The sequence below is a fragment of the Antechinus flavipes genome, chromosome 3, assembly GCF_016432865.1.
Source record: "Antechinus flavipes isolate AdamAnt ecotype Samford, QLD, Australia chromosome 3, AdamAnt_v2, whole genome shotgun sequence".
NCBI classification, from domain to species: Eukaryota; Metazoa; Chordata; class Mammalia; order Dasyuromorphia; family Dasyuridae; genus Antechinus; species Antechinus flavipes.
Window position 1 is genome coordinate 616,624,792 of NC_067400.1, and position 24,152 is coordinate 616,648,943.

The 24,152-nt window shown below is 53.9% G+C and overlaps 3 protein-coding genes across 9 annotated transcripts in view; all 3 read left to right on the top strand.

Annotated features, from left to right (window-relative positions):
• The window catches only part of RSPH6A (radial spoke head 6 homolog A), a 54,431-nt gene extending 41,350 nt beyond the window's left edge, over window positions 1-13,081 (top strand). The window contains exons 5-6 of the mRNA XM_051989352.1: window positions 12,043-12,160; window positions 12,452-13,081. Coding sequence (XP_051845312.1) covers window positions 12,043-12,160; window positions 12,452-12,689 — 356 coding nt within the window. The 3' untranslated portion in view covers window positions 12,690-13,081. The remainder of the gene's footprint in view (window positions 1-12,042; window positions 12,161-12,451) is intronic.
• Window positions 13,082-13,596: 515 nt separating this feature from the next.
• DMWD (DM1 locus, WD repeat containing) lies at window positions 13,597-19,073 on the top strand. Its single transcript, XM_051989361.1, has 4 exons — window positions 13,597-14,085; window positions 15,326-15,508; window positions 16,650-17,852; window positions 18,578-19,073. Exons 1-4 carry the CDS (start codon window positions 13,630-13,632, stop codon window positions 18,623-18,625), a joined length of 1,890 nt encoding a protein of 629 aa, XP_051845321.1. The 5' UTR covers window positions 13,597-13,629; the 3' UTR covers window positions 18,626-19,073.
• A 2,723-nt stretch (window positions 19,074-21,796) lies between these two features.
• DMPK (DM1 protein kinase) overlaps window positions 21,797-24,152 on the top strand; it is a 10,996-nt gene continuing 8,640 nt past the window's right edge. For 3 of the 7 annotated variants that reach the window (XM_051989355.1, XM_051989354.1, XM_051989359.1), the window contains exon 1: window positions 21,797-22,308. In XM_051989355.1, the coding sequence (XP_051845315.1) occupies window positions 22,140-22,308 (169 nt within the window). In that variant the 5' untranslated portion in view covers window positions 21,797-22,139. The remainder of the gene's footprint in view (window positions 22,309-24,152) is intronic. The other 4 variants (XM_051989356.1, XM_051989360.1, XM_051989357.1 and 1 more) reach the window with 3 other exon arrangements.

Below are 24,152 nucleotides of genomic sequence, written 5' to 3' on the forward strand. Positions count from 1 at the left end.
GACACAAATAAAAATTCAAAAATTCTTGATACAGCAATAATAGACAAAAGTAGCTAGAAACTGGCCATCATTCCCAAAATAAAAAGTAAAGAGAAGGGGAAGAAGCATTTACAGAGCACCTACTGTGTAGTAAGCATTTTTACAAATATTATCTCATTTCACTCTCATAGCAATTATAAAAAGAACTGATTTTTTAAAATTATAAATTCTGATAGGCAGAGCATTGTGTGACAGTAGATGAACTGAGAAACAGACTTCCCAGATGGTGCTGGGTCTGAAACCCGTGTAGCCCAGAGAGATCACTCTCTAGGACCAACCTTTAACTGAGAAACTATGCTAAGGGACACTGGGAGGCTAAAAGTAATGGATTGAGAGAGAGCTAGAAATGGAGATTGGCCAAGGGAGCAATGAACCTAGCCTGGGAGCCGGGAGACTGAGAGAGCTGGAGTGAGGAGAGGGCTAAGGCAGGACTGTGGGGCCAAGAGGTAGATGTGGGTATATTCTGCCCTGTTGCATTCACCCAGAGGGTGATTCCAAGTCATCCTCCATTCCGTCCCCAAAGTAATGTCCCTAAAAGCTGTAGGTTGACCATGGCACAGCCCTACTCCAATAAACTCCACTGACTTTGTTGCCTGCAGGACCAGATTCAGAGTCCTCCATGATCTAGCCCCTTCCCTTCCCTTGCTAGTCTTCTCACACTTCAACCTTCCCTATTTTCTCTCTAATCGAGTGACATTGGCCCTCCTGCTTATTCCCAGAGCAAGACACTCCAGCTGTCCATTCTGGACATTCGTACTGACTGTCCCCCAGATCTGGAGGTCTTTCCCTCCTCGTCTTTCCCTATTGGCTTCCCTGTAAGTCCCGCCTAAGATCTCACCTTCTACAGAAATTCTTTTTCCACTCCTCTTCATCCTAGTGCCTTCCCTCTGCTAATCATCTCCTAATTTTTCTGTATATAACCCGCTATGTATGGATTTGTGTGTGGTCTCTGCCATTAGATTATGGGCTTTCTGAGGGCAGATACAGTCTTTTATGTTTGTTTGTACTTCCAGCACTTTGGACCCTACCTGGCACATACATGGCTGTTTTTGTTGTTTGTTCGTTCTCCAAGAGGACCCAGACATCAGGGAGGGGATGGCAGGACATGCAAGTGAATCGGATTTGAGAAAGGGAGGGGAGGCAAAGTCACCAGCCTCATTCTCTCCTCCAAAGCCATCTGGGTCCAGTGTGGCCAGAGATAGATCAAGACAACTGCAGATGGCCCTGGATTCAATGGGAGACTTTGGCCTTTTAAAGTTACCGGGACATAGTAGTTACTAAGGGACTGGCACATTTTCCCTCCTTCCCCAGCCACTTACTTTTTCTTCTTAGAATTTTGTTTATTCCTGACATTCATTTTTTGTTTCTTCAATGTTTATTTTAACTTTCTGCTCATCTTGTCTTTAGAGCTGATTTTAAGGTAATAGCGGTTAACCATTGCATTGACTCGAAAGTCAAACGAATAGAAAAAGATATTAGAGGAGAAAGAAAAGAGGGAGCAGAAAACAAATTTACAACTGGAATTTGTATTTGCTAGGGCAGCTTTCCAGCCTGGCAGCTCAGGATTATGAGAGAATTATTGATTCAGTTTTACAATTTCCCAGAGCCAAGAGAATTTCGATTTGAATCTTTCCAGGCAAAACAAGTCATCAGTTTTGCGTTATAGGGAGACTTTCTTGAGTGGTTTGAGAAGTCCACCTTGGCAACTTCTTCCCATAGTCTTCCCATAGCCTAATTTGAAAGGAAAACCATTCCCGATGGAAACAGCATTGAGGAAATATCTGGGAGTGGCCTGATACACAAAAATGGGGGCCAATGAGAGTGACAACCTGCCTACTACTGAAGCAATACAGTATCGCCACTGGATCGCTAAATATGGCTTGTTGTTTTTTACTATGATGTAGGTTAATTCCTTATGCCTTATAAGTCTTACGATTTTTATAACTGATAATTTAATTAAGATGGAGCACGTCATGACTAGATTTCTTAACTCAAATTTGATCCTTTATATAATATTTTTTTAAAAACCAATGTTTTGCTGCTATAACTAAAGACTACAGTATCGTGCCATTTGACCAGTGCCTTCTAAGTCTTCTCTCCCCCCATTAGTGGGTCTATCTCCACTTTCTTATTTGTATCCCACAGTGCTCTGCATACAGTAAGGGCTTAATAGATAATTTTACATAATTTATGCATTCCATCGATTTTTTTTAGTATTTTATTTTTCCAAATATATGCAAAGATAGTTTTCAACACTCATCTTTGCAAAACCTTGTGTACCTAATGTTTCTCCCTCTTCTTTCCCTCCCTCTTCTCCAACATAGCAAGCAATCCAATATAGGTTAAACATGTGCAGTTTTTCTAAACATATTTCCATATTTGTTATGCTACACACACACACACACACACACACAAAACAGATCAAAATTTTAAAGAACACAAGGAAACAAAAAAATTAACTTTGATCTACATTCAGTTTTCATAGTTCCCTCTTTGCATGTGGATGGGCATTTTCTATCCCAAGTCTATTAGAATTGCCTTGAATCGTCACATTGTTGAAAAGAGCCACGTCCATCAGAGTCGCTCATTTCACAATCCCCTTGTTGCCATGTACAATGTTCTCTTGGTTCTGCATCAGTTCATGTAAGTCTCTCCAGGCTTTTCTGAAATCAGCCACCACCTCATTTCTTATAGGACAGTAATATTCCATTACATTCATATACTATAACTTCAGCCATTCCCCTATTGATGGTCATCTACCACAAAAAGAGATGCTACAAACATTTTTTGCACAAGTGTAGTAAGCCTGCTGGATCAAAGAGTATGCAGTTTTTCCAGAATGGTTGGATCAATTCACAACTCCACCAACAATGAATTAGCATCCCAATTTTCTCACATCCCTTCTAACATTTATCATCATCATTTCCTGACATCTTAGCCAATCTGAGAGGTATCAAGTGGTACTTTAGAGTCGTCTTAATTTGCATTTCTCTAATCAATAATTTCAATCAACTTTTAATAGCCTTTTGATTCATTTAACTTGACAAAATTAAAAGAGAACTCGAGTTCTCTTCACAAAGGACTTTGTCCACTTGTCTCCCCAAACCTCTTTGTACATCCTCCTGCCAGTGAGACCAACCCTGACCCTAACTCCCAGAGCATCAAAGGGACCCCCATCACAGGGCATTCATTGAAAAGGTTGTATGACTTAGGTTCGGCTATGGTAAAAAGGGAGAAATAGGGACAAGGCAAGGGAGTGGGGACCCTTGCCTTCTCACCAACTCAAGGGATGAGGCTGCAAAGCAGTGGCTTCTTCCTCTGTTCCCATCAGCTCCCTGCCCCTCTAGCCTCTCAATACATCTGGTAACCAATGGCTGAGCAGGGTCCAAGTGCTTCCCATCACCAGCAGATGATGTCTCAAGGCACCAGAGTTGCAGCAGTGACTAAGGGCCCCCCTGAATCCTTGGAAGCTCTTCATCTCACTTTCTGTTTTCCCTTGGTCTTAAAGGAAGGAGAACTAACAAGACATCCCTGTTCCTCTCTGTCTCTGTCTGTCTCATCTCTGTGGTGAGCTTCTTCTTCTCAAAACACAGCCAGGTGATAAAAGTTCAGATCTTTTATTATCTCCAATATAGCCCGGTTAGCTTAGAGGCCTATCTCTCTGCTTGGTTCCAAGAGCTCTTGCGGCTTTGTCCTTTGCTTCTGCCTCTGCTTTCTTCAGCATCCAGAGCCAGCACCACTCTTCATGTCATTCTGGTGAAATCTGATCGAGAGCCTCTGTCTGTTTCTTTTATACAAGAGGGAGGAATTGTGGGATACAAGAGAGAGGGATTATGGGTTTTCTCCCATAGTGCTCTCTGGCCCTAAGAGCTTTAAGGGAGGTGTGAATTCCCAAAGTTACAAAGTTTACTTTGTGAAGCTGGCATACTTGTGAACTCCAATGAGTAAAGGTGCAAACACAAGCATTGTACTAATTAGTTCTACTTAGTACCTTGTTTCAGGTTCTGCCCAAAACATCTTCTTGTGAGATTAGATCAACTCTAATTAGTTAGCAGTTTGTAAAGGTTCCAACAATCTCCTTATTTCTTTTAGCACAATAATATTACATCACATAACTTGTTCGGCCATTTCCCAATTAACGAGCATCCCCTTGTTTTCTAATTCTTTGTCACAACCACAACAAAAAAAAAGATGCTACAAATATTTTTATACAAATTCTTTTTTTCTTTTATACAACATATACATACTTTTTTCTTCTATACAAATCCCTTTTCTTTGATCAGTTTGGGATAAAGACCTAGGAGTGGTATTGGTGGGTTTGAACAGTTTAATGGCCTTTTGGGCATAGTTCCAAATTGCTCTCCAGAATGACTGGATCAGGTCACAGTTCCACAAACAGTGCATTAGTGTCCCAATTTTCCCACATCCCCTCCAATATTTATCATTTTCCTTCTTTTGTCCTATTAGCCAATCTTATGAGTGTGAGGTGGTACCTCAGAGTTGTTTTACTTAAATTACTATCAATAGTGATTTAGAGTATTTAAAAGTGTTTTGCTTCAATCATTTCTCTCAATCTGCCCTCCCCTATATCAGGCCCACCTTTGCTTATCTCCTTCCCTTCCTATTTCCTTGTGGGGTAAATACAACTAATATATATTTTATTCCTTCTTTGAATCAATTCCAATGACAGTAAGATTCAAATACTGTCCACCATCACCCCCATCTTTCCCTCCACCACAAAAGCTTTCCAGGCTCATTTATACGAGATAATTTCTACCTTTTCCTGTCTTCTTCTCCTGATACATACCTCTTCTTCCAATGCATCCCACTCTTTAATCATTTTTTAGATCTCATTCCATCATATTCTATTCACACCTGAGTCCTCTGTCTATATATATACTCTTTCTAACTGCTATAAATAATGAGAAAGTTCTTAGGGTTACAAATATCATCTTCATGTGTAGGGATATAAACAATTTAACCTTATTGTCTCCCTGATAATTTTTTTGCTGTTTACTTTTTTATGCTTCTCTTGATACTTCTTTTTGAAATTCAATTTTTCTATTCAGTTTTGGGCTTTCATTATGAATGCTTGAAAATGTTCTATTTCATTAAATATCATCAATTTTCTCCCTGAAGGATTTACACTCAATTTTGCTGGGTGGATGATTCTCAGTTGTAATCTTAGGTCCTTTGCTCTAAGGAATATGGTATTGCTTAGCTTCTGATCATTTAATGTAGAAATTGTTTAAATTTTGTGTAATCCTAACTATGGCGCCACAATATTTGCATTGTTTCGGCTGCTTGCTGTATTTTCTCCTTGACTTGGGAGTTCTAAAAATTGGTTATGATATTCCTGAGAATTTTCATATTGGAATCTCTTTCAAGAGGTGATTGGCAGATTCTTTTAATTTTTCTTTTACTCTCTGTTCTAGACTATGGGACAGTTTGGTTTTTTTGGATAATTTCCCCTCAATATTATTTTATTTTTCCAAATATATGTAAAGATAGTTTTCAACATTCATTTTTGTAAGATTTCTTGTTCCAAATTTTTCTCCTCTCATCTCCCCCTGCCCAAAATCTCAAGCAATCTGATACAGATTTAAAAAGTTGGACTCTTTTTTTTGATCATGGATTTTGGGTATTCTTAAATTATCTCTCCTCAATCTACTTTCCAGGTTAGATGAACTATTTCACATTTTCCTCTATTTTTTCATTCCTTTGATTTTGATTTATTTTTGATGTCTCATGGAATCGTTAGCTTCTACATTCCCAATTCTAATTTTTAAGGAATTATTTTCTTCACTGAGTTTTTGTGACCAATTTTACTTAAAGAGTTTTCTTCATTGAATTTTTGTATTTCTTTTTCCAGTTGGCCAATTCTGCTTTAAAGGAGTTCTTCCTTTCAGTGGATTTTTGTGCCTTTTTTTTTTTTTTAACCATTTGGTCTATTCTGTTTTTTAAGATATTTTCTTCAATACTTTTTGAGCTTCCTTTACCAAGTTGTTGACTCCCCCTCCCATTATTTTCTTGCATCATTCTCATTTCTTTTTCACATCTTTCCTCTACCTTTTTAAAATTTAATTTTAAAATTCCTTTTTAAAATTCTTCTAGGAATTCTTTTTGGGCCTAAGACCAATATACATTTTTCTTTGAGGCCTTACATGTCACAGTTTTTTTTTTTTTTAATAGTATTCCCATTCCTTCATTTACATGTCAAGACAAATTGTATCTTTTTAGCATTCGTCTTTACAAGATTTTTAATTCCAAAATTTTCTCTCTCCACTTCCCTTTTCCAAAAATGGTAGGTAATTTGATATGGATTACATATTTCCATCTTATATACTGTAATCTATTCAACATGTAAAGGACTGCTTGCCATCTAGGGGAGGGGGTGGAGGGAGGGAGGGGAAAAATTGGAACAGAAGTGAATGCAAGGGATAATGCTGTAAAAAAAAAAATTACCCTGGCATGGGTTCTATCAATAAAAAGTTATTTTAAAAAACCCTATTTCCATCTTAGTCCCACTTGTGAAAGAAGAAACAGATCAAAATACAAAAAATAAAAAACACAAAAGAGAATAAAGTAAGTATAAAAAACTGGTTTCATTTTGCATTCAGAGTCTTACCAGTTCTTCATCTGGAAGTGGATAAGCTTTTCCTTCATGAGTTCTCTGTACTTGTCTGGAATCATTGTATTGGTGAGAAAAGCTGAGTCATTCATAAATGATCTTAACACAATATTGCTGATACTGTGAATAATATTTCCCTTATACCATTCAATTCGCTTTGAAGTCTTTCCAGGTTTTTCTGAAATCTGCCTGTTCATCATTTTCTTACCATAGTTTTCCATTAAATTAATATGCCATAGCTTATTTAGCCATTCCCTGATGGATGAGCACACCCTTGGTTTCCAGTATTTTGCTGCTACAAAAACGACTGCTATATTTTTGCACATGTGGATTCTTTTCCCTTTTTATCATCTCTTTGGGATACATAGTAACAGCATTGCAGGATCAAAGGGTATGCACGGTCTGATTATCCTTTGGACATAGTTCCGAATTGTTCTCCAGAATAGTTGGATCAGTTCACAACTCCAGCTGCAGTGCATTAGTATCTCCTTTTTTTCCACATCCTCTCCAACATTCACCACTTTCCTTTTTTTTTTTTTGGGGGGGGGGTCAAATTAACCAATCTGATAAGTGTGATGTGATTCTTCAGAATTGTTTTAATTTGCATTTCTCTACTCAAAAGTGATTTAGAGCACTTCTTTATGTGCCTAGATAGCTTTTATTTCTTTAACTGAAACTACCTGTTCATATCCTTCGATTATCATTTGGGGAATGACTTGTATTCTTTGGATGTAGCAGTTTTGACTTGTCTTTTGAGTTTCTGGTTTGATCTTCCCTATCACAATAGTAAATTCTTTTTTTGTTGTTTGCTCATTTTTCTAGCCTTTTTTTTTTTTAAACTTTTAACTGTATGATAAAATTGGGTCCTGCTTCTGAAGCAGATGGGTTACTATTTCAAATTTGTTGCAAAGCTATCGATTTTCAAGTTTTCAATTTTCTATGATAATATGCTCTAGATAAAGATATGATCGGTGCTCTTCTGCTATTTGCTCTGGTCTGTGAATGACCACAAGCACACTTTTCCATCCTGGAACTAAGATCGGGGACTTTGTTCCCTGTGACCAGATGCTCTGATGTGCTAATCTCCTCCTCATCCTGGGACTGTGACCCAAGGCTGTCCCCCAGATCCAAGTATGAGCAATGTAATAACATCCTGTACACAGTGCCAGCAAAGGGACCCTTGTAATCGACTTCTGACCCTTCTACCAACTGTGGACTGAGAGCTCCGGAAGCAGTTCCTGCCCCGCCGATTCAGTCATCCCCCGAGGCCTGTGCTTACCCTTTCTTACCCCAAGACAACAGATTTTTCCTGCTAATCTTTTAGGTTGTCATGGACTCAAAAATTGTTTCACCCTATGCCTCGTGGGTTCTGCCCCTCCAGAATGTGCTTTAAGGCATCGTTGACAGTCGTTTGGAGGGGAATTTGGGAGAGCCGACGTAAGCCCTTGCCTTTCCTCTGCCACCTTGCCTCTGCCTCTCCGATGTCCCTATTTTAAACTCATGGTCTATTCCTAAATTTAGAAATCCTCAGTATATTTCCAGTCTGAAAATTATGGCATATTGTGTTTCTGATTTTTCTATCACGTTCAAATTCTTAAAATTGTACAGAGCAAATCAGTAATTCAAATAGTATCTGGCAGTGATATAATAAAATCATAATCACTGAACTTTAGAGCACGTTGAGATTTTCAGAGCACTTTTCCTACGTTAACTCATTTGAGCCTCAAAACCGTCTTAGGAATTGAGGCTGTTACTATCTGCATATTACAGGTGAGTGTATAATTATCTTCCAATAATGAAAAGCTGTAAACTGAAACACCACTGATGTGCTGATCCTTAATAGGCAGCAGTGATCTCAAAGCAAAGGCATCGACTAAAAAAGGGTAAAGGGGCAGCTAGGTGGTGCAGTGGATAGAGCCCCAGCCCTGAAGTCAGGAGGAGCTGAGTTCAAATCCGACCTCAGACACTTAACACTGGCTGTGTGATCCTGGGCAAGTCACTTAACCCCAAATGCCTCAGCAAAAAAGAAAAAAAAGAGATGGTACAATTTTTTTAAAGGTAGCTACACCATATCCTGGCCCCTCCCCAGACCGGAAACACCCTCTCCCATTACACGCAGCAGAACACACTGTCTTGACTGGAATCAGGGAGAACAGTGACCTTCTTGTGGAATGCTCACACTAGGGTTCCCAAGGTCTGCCCCTTTGCTCAGCTTAACTCCCTATTGTCAGGGCTCACTGGCCCTTGATTCTATGGCTGGCTCTGTCTGCTGCCACGGCTCTCCCTGCTTGGAGCCACCTCCACTGCTTCTCTCTTTCTCTCTCTTTTTTCTCTTTCCCCCCCATTCCTCTCCTTTCTGCTCCTCTCCCTTCCTCTGCCTTCCCCTCCCCCCTTCTTTTCTCGCCCCCTCTCTTTCTCCTTACCACCTAGTCTTGCCCAGTTGAGATACAGGCACCGGGCACCCCAAAGCTGTTTCCTGCCTCACCTGTTCCTCCGGGCTGAGGAATTTGTTCTGCAGGGCCTGCCGGGGCTGTGCAGATACGGGTTTAACACCCATAATGCCTCCTTCCCCCTTTTTCTGGCCTTTCCTGTGATTTCATCTCCTGGCTTGTCTGGGCTGAGTGGTTGGAGGAAAGCCCACCCCCGCCCTCTCCCCAATACATAGACAGTAGAGTCAGAGATGCCTCTGGACTCGCGATTTCAGGGGTACCGGAACCGCTGGGTCTCGGCGCCCCAGAGGGAGGCTTGCCCAGGAGCAGCTGGTGTTTGCCAGGCAGTCCTGTAAGGCCGGCTCTCCAGGAAGCTCCCGCTCTGGGCTGACGGAAGAGGCAGAAGCCAGGCTAGAGCAGGGTATGGCCCCAGCAGCGACGGCTCCAGCCACCCCAGAGCCCCCGGGACCTGGCGAACCCCGATGCCTTTCATGGGCCAGAGCAGCTGGTGCTTTCCTGACAGAGCCTCCCGGCCCTACTTAGATGGGGAATTTAGGGACTTGCCCAGAGTGAGAGAGCCAGGAGTCCTTGACCCCAGCTCCAGGAGTGAGTGGACCACGAGTGCAGAGAGAGCCTCCCTTGTTTCAGACAGCAGGAATGGAGCAGGAGAAGGCTGAGATCTGATGTGGCTCTGCCCTGGGGAAGGATGTAAAACTCGGTCAGAAACTCTGGTGTTCTTCTCTAAAATAATATAATGGTTCTCTGGGAGCAGGTTTCTCTGGGAGGTTTTCTGGAGGCAGCCTTAGTTTCAGTTAAAAGTAATAATTACTCCAAATGCAGCCGGCTGATAAAAGTTCAGATCTTTTATTGCTTCCTCCAAAATAGCCTGGTTAGTTTTCTTAGAGGCCTCTCTCTGCTTGGTTCCAAGAGCTCACTCTGAATGTCTCCAAATCCAAAGGTTTGTCCTTCAGCCTCCGGCCAGCACCAAGGTGGAAGATGGAATGGATCTCTTGTCTCCTTGCCTGGGGCTGGGCATAGAGCCTTTCGGACCAGCCTTGGCCTCAGTGGGGGAAGTGCAGGGGCCCCCCCACCACGGTGGTGTGAGATGAAGTGAATGACTCTGTCTTGCCTCCAAGAGAGGGCTTGTGGGCTTCTGTATCTTCCAGAGTGCTCCGTATCTGTCCCAGAGTGCTCCATGTCTGTCTCAGAATGCTCCATGTCTGTCTCAGAGTTCTCCGTGTCTGTCCCAGAGTTCTCCGTGTCTGTCCCAGAGTGCTCCGTGTCTGTCTCAGAGTGCTCCTTGTCTGTCCCAGAGTGCTCCGTGTCTGTCTCAGAGTGCTCCGTGTCTGTCCCAGAGTGCTCCGTGTCTGTCTCAGAGTGCTCCGTGTCTGTCCCAGAGTGCTCCGTGTCTGTCTCAGAGTTCTCCGTGTCTGTCTCAGAGTGCTCCGTGTCTGTCCCAGAGTGCTCCGTGTCTGTCTCAGAGTGCTCCGTGTCTGTCCCAGAGTGCTCCGTGTCTGTCTCAGAGTTCTCCGTGTCTGTCCCAGAGTGCTCCGTGTCTGTCTCAGAGTGCTCCGTGTCTGTCCCAGAGTGCTCTGTGTCTGTCCCAGAGTGCTCCGTGTCTGTCTCAGAGTGCTCCGTGTCTGTCTCAGAGTGCTCCATGTCTGTCCCAGAGTGCTCCGTGTCTGTCTCAGAGTGCTCCATGTCTGTCCCAGAGTGCTCCATGTCAGTCCCAGAATGCTTATATGAGCTCTCTAAAGGTGTGAACACAAGCATTGTTTCTATCAGTCCCACTTAGTGCCTTGTTTCAAGTTCTGGCCCATAACATCTCCTTGTAGGATCAGATCAATCATACTGAACCAGGCTAAATTAGGTAATTATTGTCTCTATCAACTCTGATGTAACACTTTGTAAGGATTCCAGCAAGAAGCCCACAAACTTCTCTCTCTTCTCACTGGGCCGGAGAAAAAGGGTCACTGTGGGGGCAGCACCAAAGCCTGGACCTTCCTGGGTCTCTGTATATCGGTACCTGAGCCCTGCCCCTCCCCCCTCACAGATAAGGCAACACAGGGGCCCCGAGCAACTAGATGGGGCAGGATTATCTCCCTGGCAAAAGGACTCAAAATCCTAACCAGCTCAGGGCCTGTGCGGGCGGGAGCAGCTCTGGGCTGGCTCTCGCTGTGCTCGGGCCCAATGGGAGATGCGGAGGAACAGGGGACAGAGCACCGGGCCCGGAGTAGCCACAGGCACTGCCTGGCTATGGAGCCTGGGCAGGTCGTTTGCCTCCGTTTCCTGCAGTGATAGTGCTGACTTCCCATGGGCTCGTTGTTAGATGACATATTTACCTTAAATCCCAGCCTGGCTCGACGACCGTCCCCTTGCCCTCTCGCCAGCCGGAGGCTGCCGTCCCCAGAGAGCGGGGCTTGGGCAGGGCACATGCATGTGGGGGTGAGTGGGGGTGTGTGTGTGTGTGTGTGTGTAAGTGAATCTGTGCTGTCCTTGCTGTTTTTAAGCCGGGGAGGCCTGTGAAGAAGGCAGGCCCTAAGGGCAGCCAGGTGGCGCAGCGGGTAGAGCCCCAGCCCTGAACTCAGGAGGACCTGAGTTCAAATCCTGCCTCAGACACTTAACACTGCCTAGCTGTGTGACCCTGGGCAGGTCACTTAACCCCAATTGCCTCAGGAAAAAACAAAGAAGGCAGGCCCCAGGATACATGTTGAGGGGCTCCCCTTGCGAGGGGATGAGAGAGATTTAGAAGGGGCCAGAAGCAGAGGGAGGGGAAGGGACCCTCTGAGAACAGCCTCCTTCAGGACCCCGCACTGCGGTCAGCAGGCACCCTGGAGGCACCCTGGAGGCCGGCTGGCCTGAGGGGGTTGGGAAGGGGGGAGAGGAAGGGGGGGAGCCCCTGTCCGTTCCCAGCCTGATCCCTGCGTCTCTGTGTCCTCCCAGAAATCCTGCAGTTGACCCCCTGGACAGCCCGACTCTCCTGCAGCCTCTGCCCTCAGTACTCTGTGGCAGTGATTCGATCCAACCTATGGCCTGGCGCCTACGCTTACGCCACTGGCAGGTAAAAGGGCGGGGCTGGGGGATGGAGAAGCCCCTGAAGGGGAAAGGGCGGCGCAGGGCTGGAAGGGGCTGGAACCCCGGACACCTGGTGTCTTTGCCCAGCTCCCTCCCCTGTCTGAGACCGTTTTTCCTGATAAATAAGCCATCTGGCTTCCCACCTCCCAGCATGTCGGGATCCCACGGGGGGTTTGCCTGGGGGCAGTGGGAAGCCGAGGCTAGTGCCCACGTCCCCCGGGCCTCCGGTCCCAAGCATCACAGACCCAAGCCCGATGTCTTGCTTCGCCCCTCCCAGGAAATTTGAGAACATCTACATCGGCTGGGGCCACAAGTACAGCCAGGATAACTTCAACCCCGTCCTGCCTCCGCCGGTGCAGCTGGAGTACGTGATTGGGCCTGAGACCATGGAGATGGTGGACCCCACGGTGGAAGAGGAGCAGGCCCTGAAGGCCGCTCAGGAGCAGGCCCTGGCTGCAGCGGAGGAGGAGGAGGAGGAGGATGAGGATGAGGAGGATGAGGATGCTGATGACTAAGGGAAGGGGGGTTTCTTATCTTGTGAATATGAAGAGAATGATTTATTTTCTACGTTGCAGAAGAGTGGAGTGTTTTCCTTTAAGTGTCCCCTAGTAACATTGCTCCCTTAGTTCAGGCCTGGCTCTGACGCCCTCCTTCTGCTGCTTAGGCCCCTGAGCTCGCCTGCCCTCCCCCAGACCCAGGCGAGGCCCCTCCACATCCTTCCCTCCCTCTAGCCTTTCCGCAAGTCCCTTATTTCAGCTCCTTTAGGAAGCTCGCCTCCGGACAATCTCAGGAGCGCCCCGCCTTCCCGTCGCTAGGGAAGCGGCGTGGTTGCTGGGGAACCGCCCATTCTCAGCTGCGTTTTGACTCGGAGGTCCCGCCCACCTTGATCGGGTCCAATCACAATTCGGTTACTTTGACAATCACCCCCACCCTCCCCATGCTCCTCCCTACGTCCAAAAAGACGCCAGGCCTCTCTCCTCTCCACACTCCCCCTCCCCCCCAGAAACGCTGGCCGTTGCTCTGGTAACGGGACTTCCTATCGCCTAGCTTAACCTTCTAACTGTCGCCCTGGCAACGTTCTTTTCCTTCGGCTCAAACCCCTTACATAGCCCCTTCTTCCCCAGTGGGCAACCGGTTACCAAGACAACAACAGGTCCGCCTCGACCTCTTCACCCGGTGCCACGCCCCTAACTTCCCCCAATCGGAATTTCATTGCCGGAACGACGCCTTCAGCCACCCCCTTGCCTGGCCCCGCCCTTTGACCAATCGACTTCAAGAAATTCACCATAAACTGCGCCTCTCCCCCAACCGGGAGGTCGTTACCCGGGATACGCCCCGCCCCTTCCGTCAGAAGGCGGGGCCTCTGGCGGAAGCGGCGTCGGGTGCGGCCGGCCGGGGGGCGCGGGGGCGGGGGCGCGCGGAGGGGCGGAGGGGCGGAGGGGCGCCAGGCCCAAGATGGCGGCGGGCGCGGAGGGCGGCGCGGGTGCGGGGGCCCTGGGCGACTGCGCCGAAATCAAGTCGCAGTTCCGGACGCGCGAGGGCTTCTACAAGTTGCTGCCCGGCGCCGAAGGCGCGGCCCGGCGGGCGGGGCCGGCCCCGGCCCCCGGCCCGGCCTCCGCCGCCTCCTGCGCGGCCCCGACCGCGAATCCCGGCCCGGCCCCCGGCTCAGCCACCGCCGCTCCGGGCTCCGCCACCGCAGCCGCCGCCGGCGGAGCCCCCTCCCCGCCCGGGCCGGGGCCCGCGCTGCCCGCCGTGCGCCTGAGCCTGGTGCGCCTGGGCGAGCCCGACCCTGCCGCTGCCTCCGGGGAGCCCACCGGGCCGCCCCCAGCCGCTGGAGATCGCGTCTGCTTCAATCTGGGCCGGGAGCTCTACTTCTACCCGGGGGGCTCCGGCCGCCGAGGCAGCCACCGGGTGAGCGGGGAGGGGAGGAGATGGAGAAGGGGAGGGGGTTAGAGAGAGGAAGGGGAGGGGGAAGAATAGAGGGAGGATGGAGGGGGGGGGAGGATGGAGAAAGGGAGGGAGAATGAAAACGGGGGAGGATGGAGAAGGGGAGGGGAGATTTAGGTCAGTGGTCCTGAGAGTCTCCGGGGGCTCTGACCTGGGGCTGCCTGGGGTATCTAAAGGACTTGGAATTAACCCTGAAAAATGAGAGCTCCTGAGCTAAGAAATCAGGGTTTTCCGGGTTGATAAGTCACGTTAGAGCAGGAGAACACAGGGTCCCAAAGCTGAGCCTTGCCCGCCAAGGGCTTTGCAAAGAGCCTCTCCTTGGTTCTCCCGGCACCCCGACCGCGGAGACTGGGCTTAGCCCCATTTCACAGAGCAGGCAGAACGAGGCTCAGTGGTGCAGCTAGGAGGAGCCTCTGGCCAGATTTGCACTTGGGTCTTCCAGCTCGGCCAGGACTTTAGCTGCCCCCTCCCCCATGCAGAATGGCCGGGCTGGGGGGAAGGCCCTGGGCAGGGAAGGGGCCTGCCACGGGTGGGGCTCCAGGGGAGGTGGGGGCTGTTGTCCCCGCTGAGGGCTGGAAGGGGCAAACCCGGGGAGCTCCCGAGCCGCGGGACCTTAGGGCCATCAGGGCCAGCCGCTTCTCTGAGCCTGACCTTGTCCGGGGCCCGGGGAGCAAGTGGCCGGGCCAGGTCTCTCCCGTCGGACTTCGGTGATGGGGAGCGGGCAGGGAGAGCCCGAGGAGGAGAGAGGGAGAGAGAGGCCTGGAGCTGGCCGGGGTGGCCGAGAGCTCGAGCCCTGGGGAAACTGGGGCCGGGGTCCCAGAGCACAACCCCGCAGTGAGGGCAGAAACGGCGGGCTCGGGGCGGGCTGGGAGCAGAGGGAGCTGCAGGGCCCGACCCCTTTCCCAGGGAGGTGAAGAAGGGTCGTTGAGGGTCAGCAGCTGCTTAGCAACAGAGCTCCCCCATGGAGCCCCCTTCCTTTCCCAGTGTAGGGACTCCGGGGGGCTGATTCCTGGGGAATCGGGATCCAGATGGAGCCCTCCCGTCCCTCCCACAGTGTCCTCAGAGAAGGGGCTGAGGGTGGGGGACTGGCCCCCCGGACCTCTTACAGGCCGGGCCCAGGGTGGGCCCCGTGGGGTAAGGAGCTTCCTGGGAGCGCCACTCACCAGGCTGCTTTCCCCCATGTCCTTTCTGCTCCCAACAAAAGACCATCGATCTCAACAAGCCCATCGACAAGCGCATCTACAAGGGCACCCAGCCCACTTGCCACGACTTTAATCAGTACACGGCAGCCACCGAGACCATCTCCCTGCTGGTGGGCTTCTCGGCCGGCCAGGTCCAGTACCTGGACCTGATCAAGAAGGAGACCAGCAAGCTCTTCAATGAGGAGGTAACTTCCTGGGCCGGGGGAGCAAAGGTGGGGAAGAGCTGTCGGGGAGGGGCGGAACTGGGAGGGGCCTCAGAACTGGGGGTGTCAGGGCTGGGAGGGACCCTTAGAACAGGGGGTGTCAGGGCTGGGAGGGGGCTTAGAACAGGGGGTGTCAGGGCTGGGAGGGGGCTTAGAACAGGGGGTGTCAGGGCTGGGAGGGGGCTTAGAACAGGGGATGTCAGGGCTGGGAGGGGGCTTAGAACAGGGGATGTCAGGGCTGGGAGGGGCCTTAGAACAGGGGGTGTCAGGGCTGGGAGGGGACTTAGAACAGGGGATGTCAGGGCTGGGAGGGAGCTTAGAACAGGGGATGTCAGGGCTGGGAGGGGGCTTAGAACAGGGGGTGTCAGGGCTGGGAGGGACCTTAGAACAGGGGATGTCAGGGCTGGGAGGGGGCTTAGAACAGGGGAGGTCAGGGCTGGGAGGGGGCTTAGAACAGGGGATGTCAGAGGAGGGAGAAAATCTTTTCCCTTCTCTTTGGTTTTATTAATTGGAGAGATGGAGGAGAAAAGAGTTTCCCAGTAAAAATGGTTCACATTTATCCGTGTGTATCACATTTCCATATCTGCTCTCTCCGGGGTCCTGTTCATTGCAGGGATGAGGCGAGGCAGGGACCGAGAAGGTGGCAGGGCTAGGGCCCAGTTATTTCGCACACCTTGATTAGAGGAAAGGCCGGTCATTAGACTTAGCACGGCCAACCCAGCCTTCCCACTTAACCGAGGCCCAGGCCTGGTACCAGGGAAACTGAGGCAGAGATGAGCAGGAGGGACACGGGTGGGGCCCGGAGAAGGCATCTGGGAGAGCAGGCCGCGACTGCAGCCCCCTTGGCTTTGGGAAAGCCCCTCCACCCCTTGTGCCTTGGGGAGGAGTTGGGGCTAAGCGGCCTCTGAAGCCCCTGCCAGCTGGCGGTCTGTGACCCCGGCTGGAACCCCACCGGAGAGAACCTGGTGTCCCAGCACCTCTGTCCGAGCTTGCTCGGCTCCCCCGCGGGCTGCTCGGGGCCCCCCACTCGGGCCGGAACATCCCTCGAGGTCGCCCAGAGCCGGACTTGGGCCTCGGGCCTCCCCGCTCACGGCCCTGCCGTCTCCCTCTGCTTCCCCCCCAGAGGCTGATTGACAAGACCAAGGTGACCCACCTGAAGTGGCTGCCCGAGTCCGAGAGCCTCTTCCTGGCCTCCCACGCCAGCGGCCACCTCTACCTCTACGACGTGGCCCGCCCCTGCGGCCCCGCCCCGCCCCAGTACAGCCTGCTCAAGCAGGGGGAGGGCTTCGCCGTCTACACTGCCAAGGGGAAGGCGCCCCGGAACCCGCTGGCCAAGTGGGCCGTGGGCGAGGGCCCCCTGAACGAGTTCGCCTTCTCCCCAGACGGGCGGCACCTGGCCTGCGTGAGCCAGGACGGCTGCCTGCGCGTCTTCCACTTCGACTCGATGCTCCTTCGCGGCCTCATGAAGAGCTACTTTGGGGGCCTGCTCTGCGTGTGCTGGAGCCCCGACGGACGCTATGTGGTGACGGGGGGCGAGGACGACCTGGTCACCGTGTGGTCCTTCACCGAGGCCCGCGTGGTCGCCCGAGGCCACGGCCACAAATCCTGGGTCAACGCCGTGGCTTTCGATCCCTACACCACCAGGAGCGAGGAGGAGCCGGCGGAGGAGGGGCCGGCGAGCGGGAGCGAGCGGGAGTCGGGCTCCCTGCCCCGGCTGCCGCCCCCCGCCGTCACCTACCGCTTCGGCTCGGCCGGCCAGGACACGCAGTTCTGCCTGTGGGACCTGACTGAGGATGTGCTCTACCCACGGCCCCCGCTGGCCCGGCCCCGCGCCCTGGCCGGCAGCGCGGAAGCTGCGCCCGTCACCCCGGGGCCCCTGCCTCGATCCCTGTCCCGCTCCAACAGCCTCCCGCACCCAGCAGTGAGCGGGAAGGGGGCCGGGGCGGGCACGGGCGGGGTGACGGAGCCCGGGACCCCTTTCAGCATCGGCAAGTTTGCCACGCTGACCCTCCAGGAGCGCCGCGAGAAGGGCGCCGACAAAGAGCACAAACGTTACCACAGCCTGGGGAACATCAGCCGGGGCACCAGCGGCAGCGGCAGCGGCGGAGACAAGCCGGGCGGCCCGGCCCCCAGGGGCCGCCTGGACCCCGCCAAGGTGCTGGGCACGGCCCTGTGCCCTCGGATCCACGAGGTGCCCCTGCTGGAGCCCCTGGTGTGCAAGAAGATTGCTCAGGAGCGCCTCACCGTCCTGCTCTTCTTGGAGGACTGCATCATCACCGCCTGTCAGGAGGGTCTCATCTGCACCTGGGCCCGGCCTGGCAAAGCTGTGAGTACCCCGGGGGCCGCAAGGGAGCCCTCCGTGGCCCCAGAGTCAGGACAGGCGCCCGCCTCCTCTCCCGCTGGGCTTTGGTCTGCGGACTGAGTGCTTTGAGATTTTCAGGGGCGGGGAGGGGCTTGGGAAGGTAAAGACGCAGTGGAAACCTTCGCTAGATGCTGGAGTCTGCTAGTCGTGGAACGCCGCCATCTGCAGAGAAGAGGTATTCCAGCGCTGACGTGGCAGAGTGGGCCTGCCGTGGTGGAACGCGGCCCTGGGCGGAAGGCGGGGGGAGTTCACCGGAGCCCCTGGGGGGGAGGGACCCGCGGCCGATCTCTTGGTCCGCTCTGTTGAGCCTCAGTTTCTTCATCTGTAAAATGGGGATGTTGGAACTCCATTCCTCACAGTGCAGCGAGTGAGGAAAGCCCATTAATCCCCATCGATATCTGGACGTGAACTGCGATTTTAGAACGTCGCCTTCTTTTGATGATTGCCAGAACCCCGGAGTCCTAGAAGTGGAGACTCCAAAAACTGGGGGGTGGAGGCCCCCAGGGCCCATCCACAGGGTGGAACCCTCTGTTGGCACCAGAGACCAGAACCGGAGAGGGAGGGGACCCATCTAGAACCCGGAGCCCAAGAGCTGCGGGGCCTCCCTCTGGGGGTGGGGGTCTCTGGTGGCCTGCGGGCTTGGCCCTGGGCCTCTCAGCCCACATGCCCTTCTTCCGGCTTCCTTGCAGGGCCTCTCCTCCCAGCCTGCCAACTCCCCCAGTGGCACCGTGGTGTGAAGCTTGTGGATCCAGCGGCTCCCGCCTCAGCCTCCTGGGCCCCGTCCTGTCCGGTCCATCCCAATCCCCCTTCGTGTATTAATGAGACTAACGGGAAGGCGTCCTTGTCTAGTCCTCCCCCTCCCGCAGGCCTCGCACAAACCCAGGGCTGCCCTGGCCTGGCCTGCGGAACGTGGGGCCCGGCCTCCTTCCCCGCTTCCCTCACGGCACCCCGCGCCACGGTCAGTGTTACCCCCGGCTCCCCCGCATGTGACGGCCGCCGGCCACGTTCCCCTCGCCTCCCCTCCATCTTGGCTCTTTGCACTGATCCCCCTCTGGCAGCGAAGGGGCCTCCCCCGATGCCCTGAGGCCCCTGAAGAGTGTTATAAATTATGGAAACCCCAATGTCTGCCTCCCCCCACACCCTTCAGACTCTTATTTATAGTAAAAGCTCCTCGTTTTTCCAGTCTGGGCTGTTGGCCTCTGTTCCTTCTTGTGGTTGAGAGTTAGGCTGGGGAGGAACACAGAACACGGGACCTCAGCAGGAGTAGCCTGAGAGCCCCTCCACCCCTTCACAGGGGAGACTGCGGCCGCGATCATGCTCACAGAGCCGGGGCTGGCGCATCAGGCCTGATCTTCGCCTCCCCATCCAGCTCCCTCGGGTCCAGTCTAGAGCCAGCAGGGCCCTTAGAACACAGGCAGGGCTGGGGGGGCCTTTAGAATACGGGTTGTGAGGGCTGGGATCGCCCTTAGAACATGGGATGAGAGGGCTGGGAGGGCCCTTAGAACATGGGATGTGAGGGCTGGGATCACCCTTAGAACATGAGCTGTCTGAACAGTAGAGGCGGGAAGACTCAGACCATGGGATGTCAGACCCAAGAGGGCCCTTAGGGCACAGAAGGACGGGGCTGGGAGGGCCCTTAGAACATAGGATGTCTGAACATTAGAGATGGGAAGACTCAGACTATGGTTGTCAGTGGTCAGAGGGCCCTTAAAACATGGGAAGTCAGATCCAGGAGGGCCCTTAGAGCACAGAGGGACGGGGCTGAGAGGACCCTTCCAACAGCAATCAAGCACCCAGGTATCTCTGAGCATTACTGGTCACTGTGGAGCCTGTGGATGCTGAGCTGCTGTAGGGGACGGGGCAGGGTGTGCCCAGACCCCATCTGCTAGAGGGCGAGGAGGGCTCCAGGGTGCCCGGAGCCCCTAGTGAGAGGGGCCAGGCCAAAGGAAGGGCTGGTGGCCCACCAGATCGCACAGGAGGACCTCGAGGTGCCTGCCCGTCATCTATCTGAAATGTCTAAGGCACGGAGACTGCAGCAGAGGACAATTACAGCTGAGAGATAACTGCATGCACCCTCAACAAGCATTTATTACCCCTACTGTGTGCCAGGCACTGAGTTAAGTGCTAGGAGTACAAAGAAAGGCAGACTCTTGGCTCTCAAGGATCTCCCAGTGTAAGGGCACTGAGCAGCGCCCAGTGGGATAGAGCATTAGGGGTACCCACAGTTCCACGGGTGCAAGATCCTGCTAAGGAGGCCCCAAGAGAAGAGCATCTTGTAGCACTTAATGGGTGGTCGGCCCGAGATGAGACCAGCGAGGGCTGCCTGTAGCTTTGGGGAGAACAGCCACGCTGAATGCTGGGAATCCAGCCCAGAAAGGGTGAGAAGCTGCAGCTGGCCGGGAAGCCCACCTCCCGGGGACCTCGGGCCGAGGACGGACTGGGGGCATCTCCAGGGGAGCAGCCAAAGCCCAGAGGGACGAAGACGCCGGGCGCACGAGCCTGAGCACATCGGTTCCGGATTCTGGTTTCCTCCAGTTACAGATTTTGTTCATTAAAAAGAAACCGTGACCCGTCCGAGGGACCTTAGGGCAGAGACTGTCAGAGGTGAGGGGGGGCAGCTTCTTTTTACAGAGAGGAGCATTCCATCAAGAAGCAGTGTCCCAGACAAGGTCACAGATCAGGGAGCGGGCTGACCCTGTTACAAATCTCTAGACTGCCTCATCTTAACCCCCCCAAATGTCAAGGGAAATATGGGGGGGAAGGCAAGAGATTCTCAGGCCCCACTCCGAGGAGCGGGGAGACAAGGGTGATGGAAGCTCCTGGTCTTTTTCCTGACTTCCTCCTCTCACCCCCCTCCTTCTCACCTCCCCGGGCAGCTCTTCACTCCTCTTCCTCTCCAGGGCCGGCTCTGGGGAGTGACACCCCTCCCCCCAAATGTTTCTGTTTCTAATCTGAGCCGAGAGGAATGTAGCTGGTCCCCACCCCCTGGCCCCCAGGGCTGGTGTCCAAAAACCTGAGCAACAGGACCTCTGGGTGCCGGGGGTCCCCGCCATAGCCCCTGTGGCCCAGCCGCAGCTCTTCCTTTGCCAAGAGGGTCTCTCCGGCCAGAGTCACCCGGAGGGAGCCAATTCCCCTTGCTCCCATCGCTACCCCCCTTTCCCCTCCCAAAATGGATCCATTTAAACCCGGGAGGGCCCTCCCAGCTAAATTTAACAGTCCTGGATGGAATCCATCGCTGAGTCACGGGGAGAAGCCACTGCTCCACCCCCCCCCCCCAATCCCCTTCTCTGTCCTCAGGCCTGTGGTAGAAAGCCCAGCTCCAGGAGCCTCTCGAGAGCTGAGTTTGAATCTCACCCTGCTGTCCCCATTCCCCCTCCAGACCTCAGTTTCCAACAGGGACGCATCCTGGGCCTAGCATGGAAAGTAGCCCAGACCTGGGAGTCAGGAGGCTGGCCCTGACTCAGGCAGGCTCTCACTTCGAGGCTGGGACTCTGGGCCGCTGGGACTCTGGGCCGCTGGGACTCTGGGCCCCCGGGACTCTGGGCCGCGGGCCCTTCCTGGGGCTCTGTGGGACTTGTTCCATGCGCTCCCAAAGGCCCCGTCCAGCTCCTTCCAGAGGAGACCTGCCGGCCCCCGCTCCCAGCCCAGTGTGGGGACTTGGGGCGCTTCTGCCTTGGGCTAGAAAGGGTTAAGCAGAAAGTGAAGCCCCGGACACTCATAGCCGGGTGACGGTGGACAAGTCACCGAACTTCTCAGTGTCAACCTGCTCGCCCCCAAACAAGCCCCCCCCCAGGTCATCGGGAGGGAATGGCCGTCAGTCTGCAAAGTCTCGGAAGCCAAGAGCGGAGCCCCGGCCCGGCCCTTCCTGAGGGTGCCGGCCCAGGGGAGGGCTCAGAAAAGGGGTGTCCAGTCGGGGGTGGGGTGCCGCTGCCCTGGGCCTCGCAGGGGTTAAATTGGGAGGAGGGAGGGACTGGGAGGGCTGGGTGGGCTGGGCCCGGAGCCTGGAGCACAGAAGCGGCCGAGGGAGAGCCGAGCTCCGGGTCGCGGGGCTCCGCCAGCTGGGAGCGCCTATTCCCCGAGGGGAGAGGGCAGCAGGCCCCGAGGTGGCGGTGGTTGGGGGGTGGGGGGAGAGAAAGGGGGAGGAGCCATGAGGGCCGGGAGCTAGGGCCAGGCCTGCCAGGCCCGGGAGAGGTGAGGTTCCCCCCCCACCCCAGCCTGGGCGGGGGCCATGGTGGTGGCAGCAGCCCCGACATGTCGGCCGAGGTCCGGCTGCAGCGGCTGCGGCGGCTCCAGGCGCTGGTGCTCCACGGGGGCTGCGTGGGGCTGGAGCCCCTGCTCGACCTGCTGCTGTGTGTCTACCAGGAGCTCAGTGCCTCGGCCCTGGCCCGGGAAAAGTACGTGCTGGACTTTCTGCAGTGGGGTGAGTGCTCTCCCCCAGGGGCCGCCACAAAGGGAGCATCCCTGAGAGGGAGGGGGCAGCCAGGGGGCCGCAGGGGGCCGCCGGGGTCGGGAGGGAGCAGCCAGGGGTCGGGAGGGGGCATCCCCGAGAGGGAGGGAGCTGCCGGAGGTGGGGAGGGAGGCACCGGGGCCGGGAGGGAGCTGCCGGGCATTGGGAGGGAGCCCCTCCTGGGGTGGGGGGGAGTTAGGGCCCAAAGGAGGTTTGTGGTTTGTTTCCGGGGATTGGGGGGGTGCGAAAGCTCCAGGGGAGGAGAAGGCACTGAAGGCGGGACCGGAGAAGTTTCGGGGCCACCAGAAAAGGGAGGCTGGGGAGGAAAAGGCCGTGGGAAGGTCGGGCTCTGAGCGAGGGAGTGAGTTAGGGGATAGGCAGATTGCTGGGAGAGGGGCGGCAGCTTCCCTTTCCGGCCCCTCGGGCACGCAGGGCCGGCAGTCCTGAGCCGGACTGCAGGGCTTGGCCCTGGTGAGAGGTAGGGGAAGTTAGGGGGAAGAGACCAGTTCTGCTAGATCCCCTTCCCCCCAAGTGCCAGAACTTCCCCCCAGCCCCCTCCACTGTGCCCCAGATCACTAGTGCTCGGAGATCCCCGGAGTCTGAGGGAAGGGTGGCAGCTGCCAGCCAGTGGCAGGTGGTCGGCGCCACAGCCTGACAGGTGCCCGGGGCCCCAGGGGAGGGAGGGAGGGAAGAGGGATTTGGGTGAGTCAGGGCCCTCTCTGGCCCCTAGGAGGTTCTGACTCACCAGCCAGAAGCACCCCAAATCTGAGTGACCTAGGTTTCAGTCTTCTGTACCCCAAGTTCCACTGGCCTGCATCCAAAGCCTACGTGGATTGGGGGGATGGGGGAGAAGGAGCAGGATTAATTTATCCCGGAGCTTCCCAGCTGGACGCAGTCCTAGAAGGCAGCTCCACGCAGTCACCCTGTCTGTCCTGGCCCCCACTCTGGGGAGAGACCAGGCTCCCGGAGGCCAGATTATAAAGTGAAGCCGAAGGTCAGGGTCTGGAGAAGTGGATTATGGTCCGAGGCCCCAGGGCCACCTCTACCTTGCACCCTTGTTCCTCTGTTCTCTCTTCTCACCCCTTAAGGGTGGAAATGGGAAGGAGGGACAGGAAGGGAAGAAGGGAGGGAGACAAGGAGGGGTGGGGAGAGAGAAAAGGAAGAGCAGGAGAGGAGAGGAAGAAAACGGGAAAGTAGGCAGGAAAGGAGAATGGAAGAAGGAAGGGAGGAAGGGAAGGAGGGAGGATGGAAGGAAAGAGGGAGGGAGGAAGGAAGGAAGGAAGGAAGGAAGGAAGGAAGGAAGGAAGAAAGGGAGGGAGGGAGGATGGAAGGGAGGGAGGGAGGATGGAAGGAAGACAGGCAGTGGTCAGAGGGAAGTGCCCCCCCCCAATTGCTGCCACCTCCTGGCATTATATCCTGCTGCTGCTGCGCTCTCCGTTGAACACGCAGAGCCCTAGGGTGGGAGTGGGCGGAATGGGGAAACAATGTTAACCCGTTTCTTTGGCGGGATAAGGCCTCCCTGCCCCTGAGCTGCGTACAGCTCCAAGCTAAGCCGTGAGCCGAGCCCAGCCGCGGGCTCACTTCCCGGTCCCCGAGCTCTCCTGCTGCCTCCTCCGCGGCCCCCCGGGGCGGGATAAGCTCTGTGGCTATCCAGCTTCCCATCTCCGCTTCGGCCTCTGCCTTTCCCTTCCGGCCTCCTGTCCCCCGGGTCTTTCCTCAGTCTCGCCCTCCGTCCCTATATCTCTTCTACCTGGCGGAGAGGGTCCTGGCCACAGCCTCCGTGCACCGATTCCGCTAAGTGCACGGGCCAGGCCCCG

Bases quoted from the DNA above. Each gene is read 5' to 3' on its own strand.
- DMWD (XM_051989361.1), top strand. From the start codon at position 13,630: ATGGCGGCGGGCGCGGAGGGCGGCGCGGGTGCGGGGGCCCTGGGCGAC. The intron at 14,086-15,325 runs GTGAGCGGGGAG...TCCCAACAAAAG, and splicing joins GCCGCCGAGGCAGCCACCGG to ACCATCGATCTCAACAAGCC. The intron at 17,853-18,577 runs GTGAGTACCCCG...GCTTCCTTGCAG, and splicing joins GGGCCCGGCCTGGCAAAGCT to GGCCTCTCCTCCCAGCCTGC.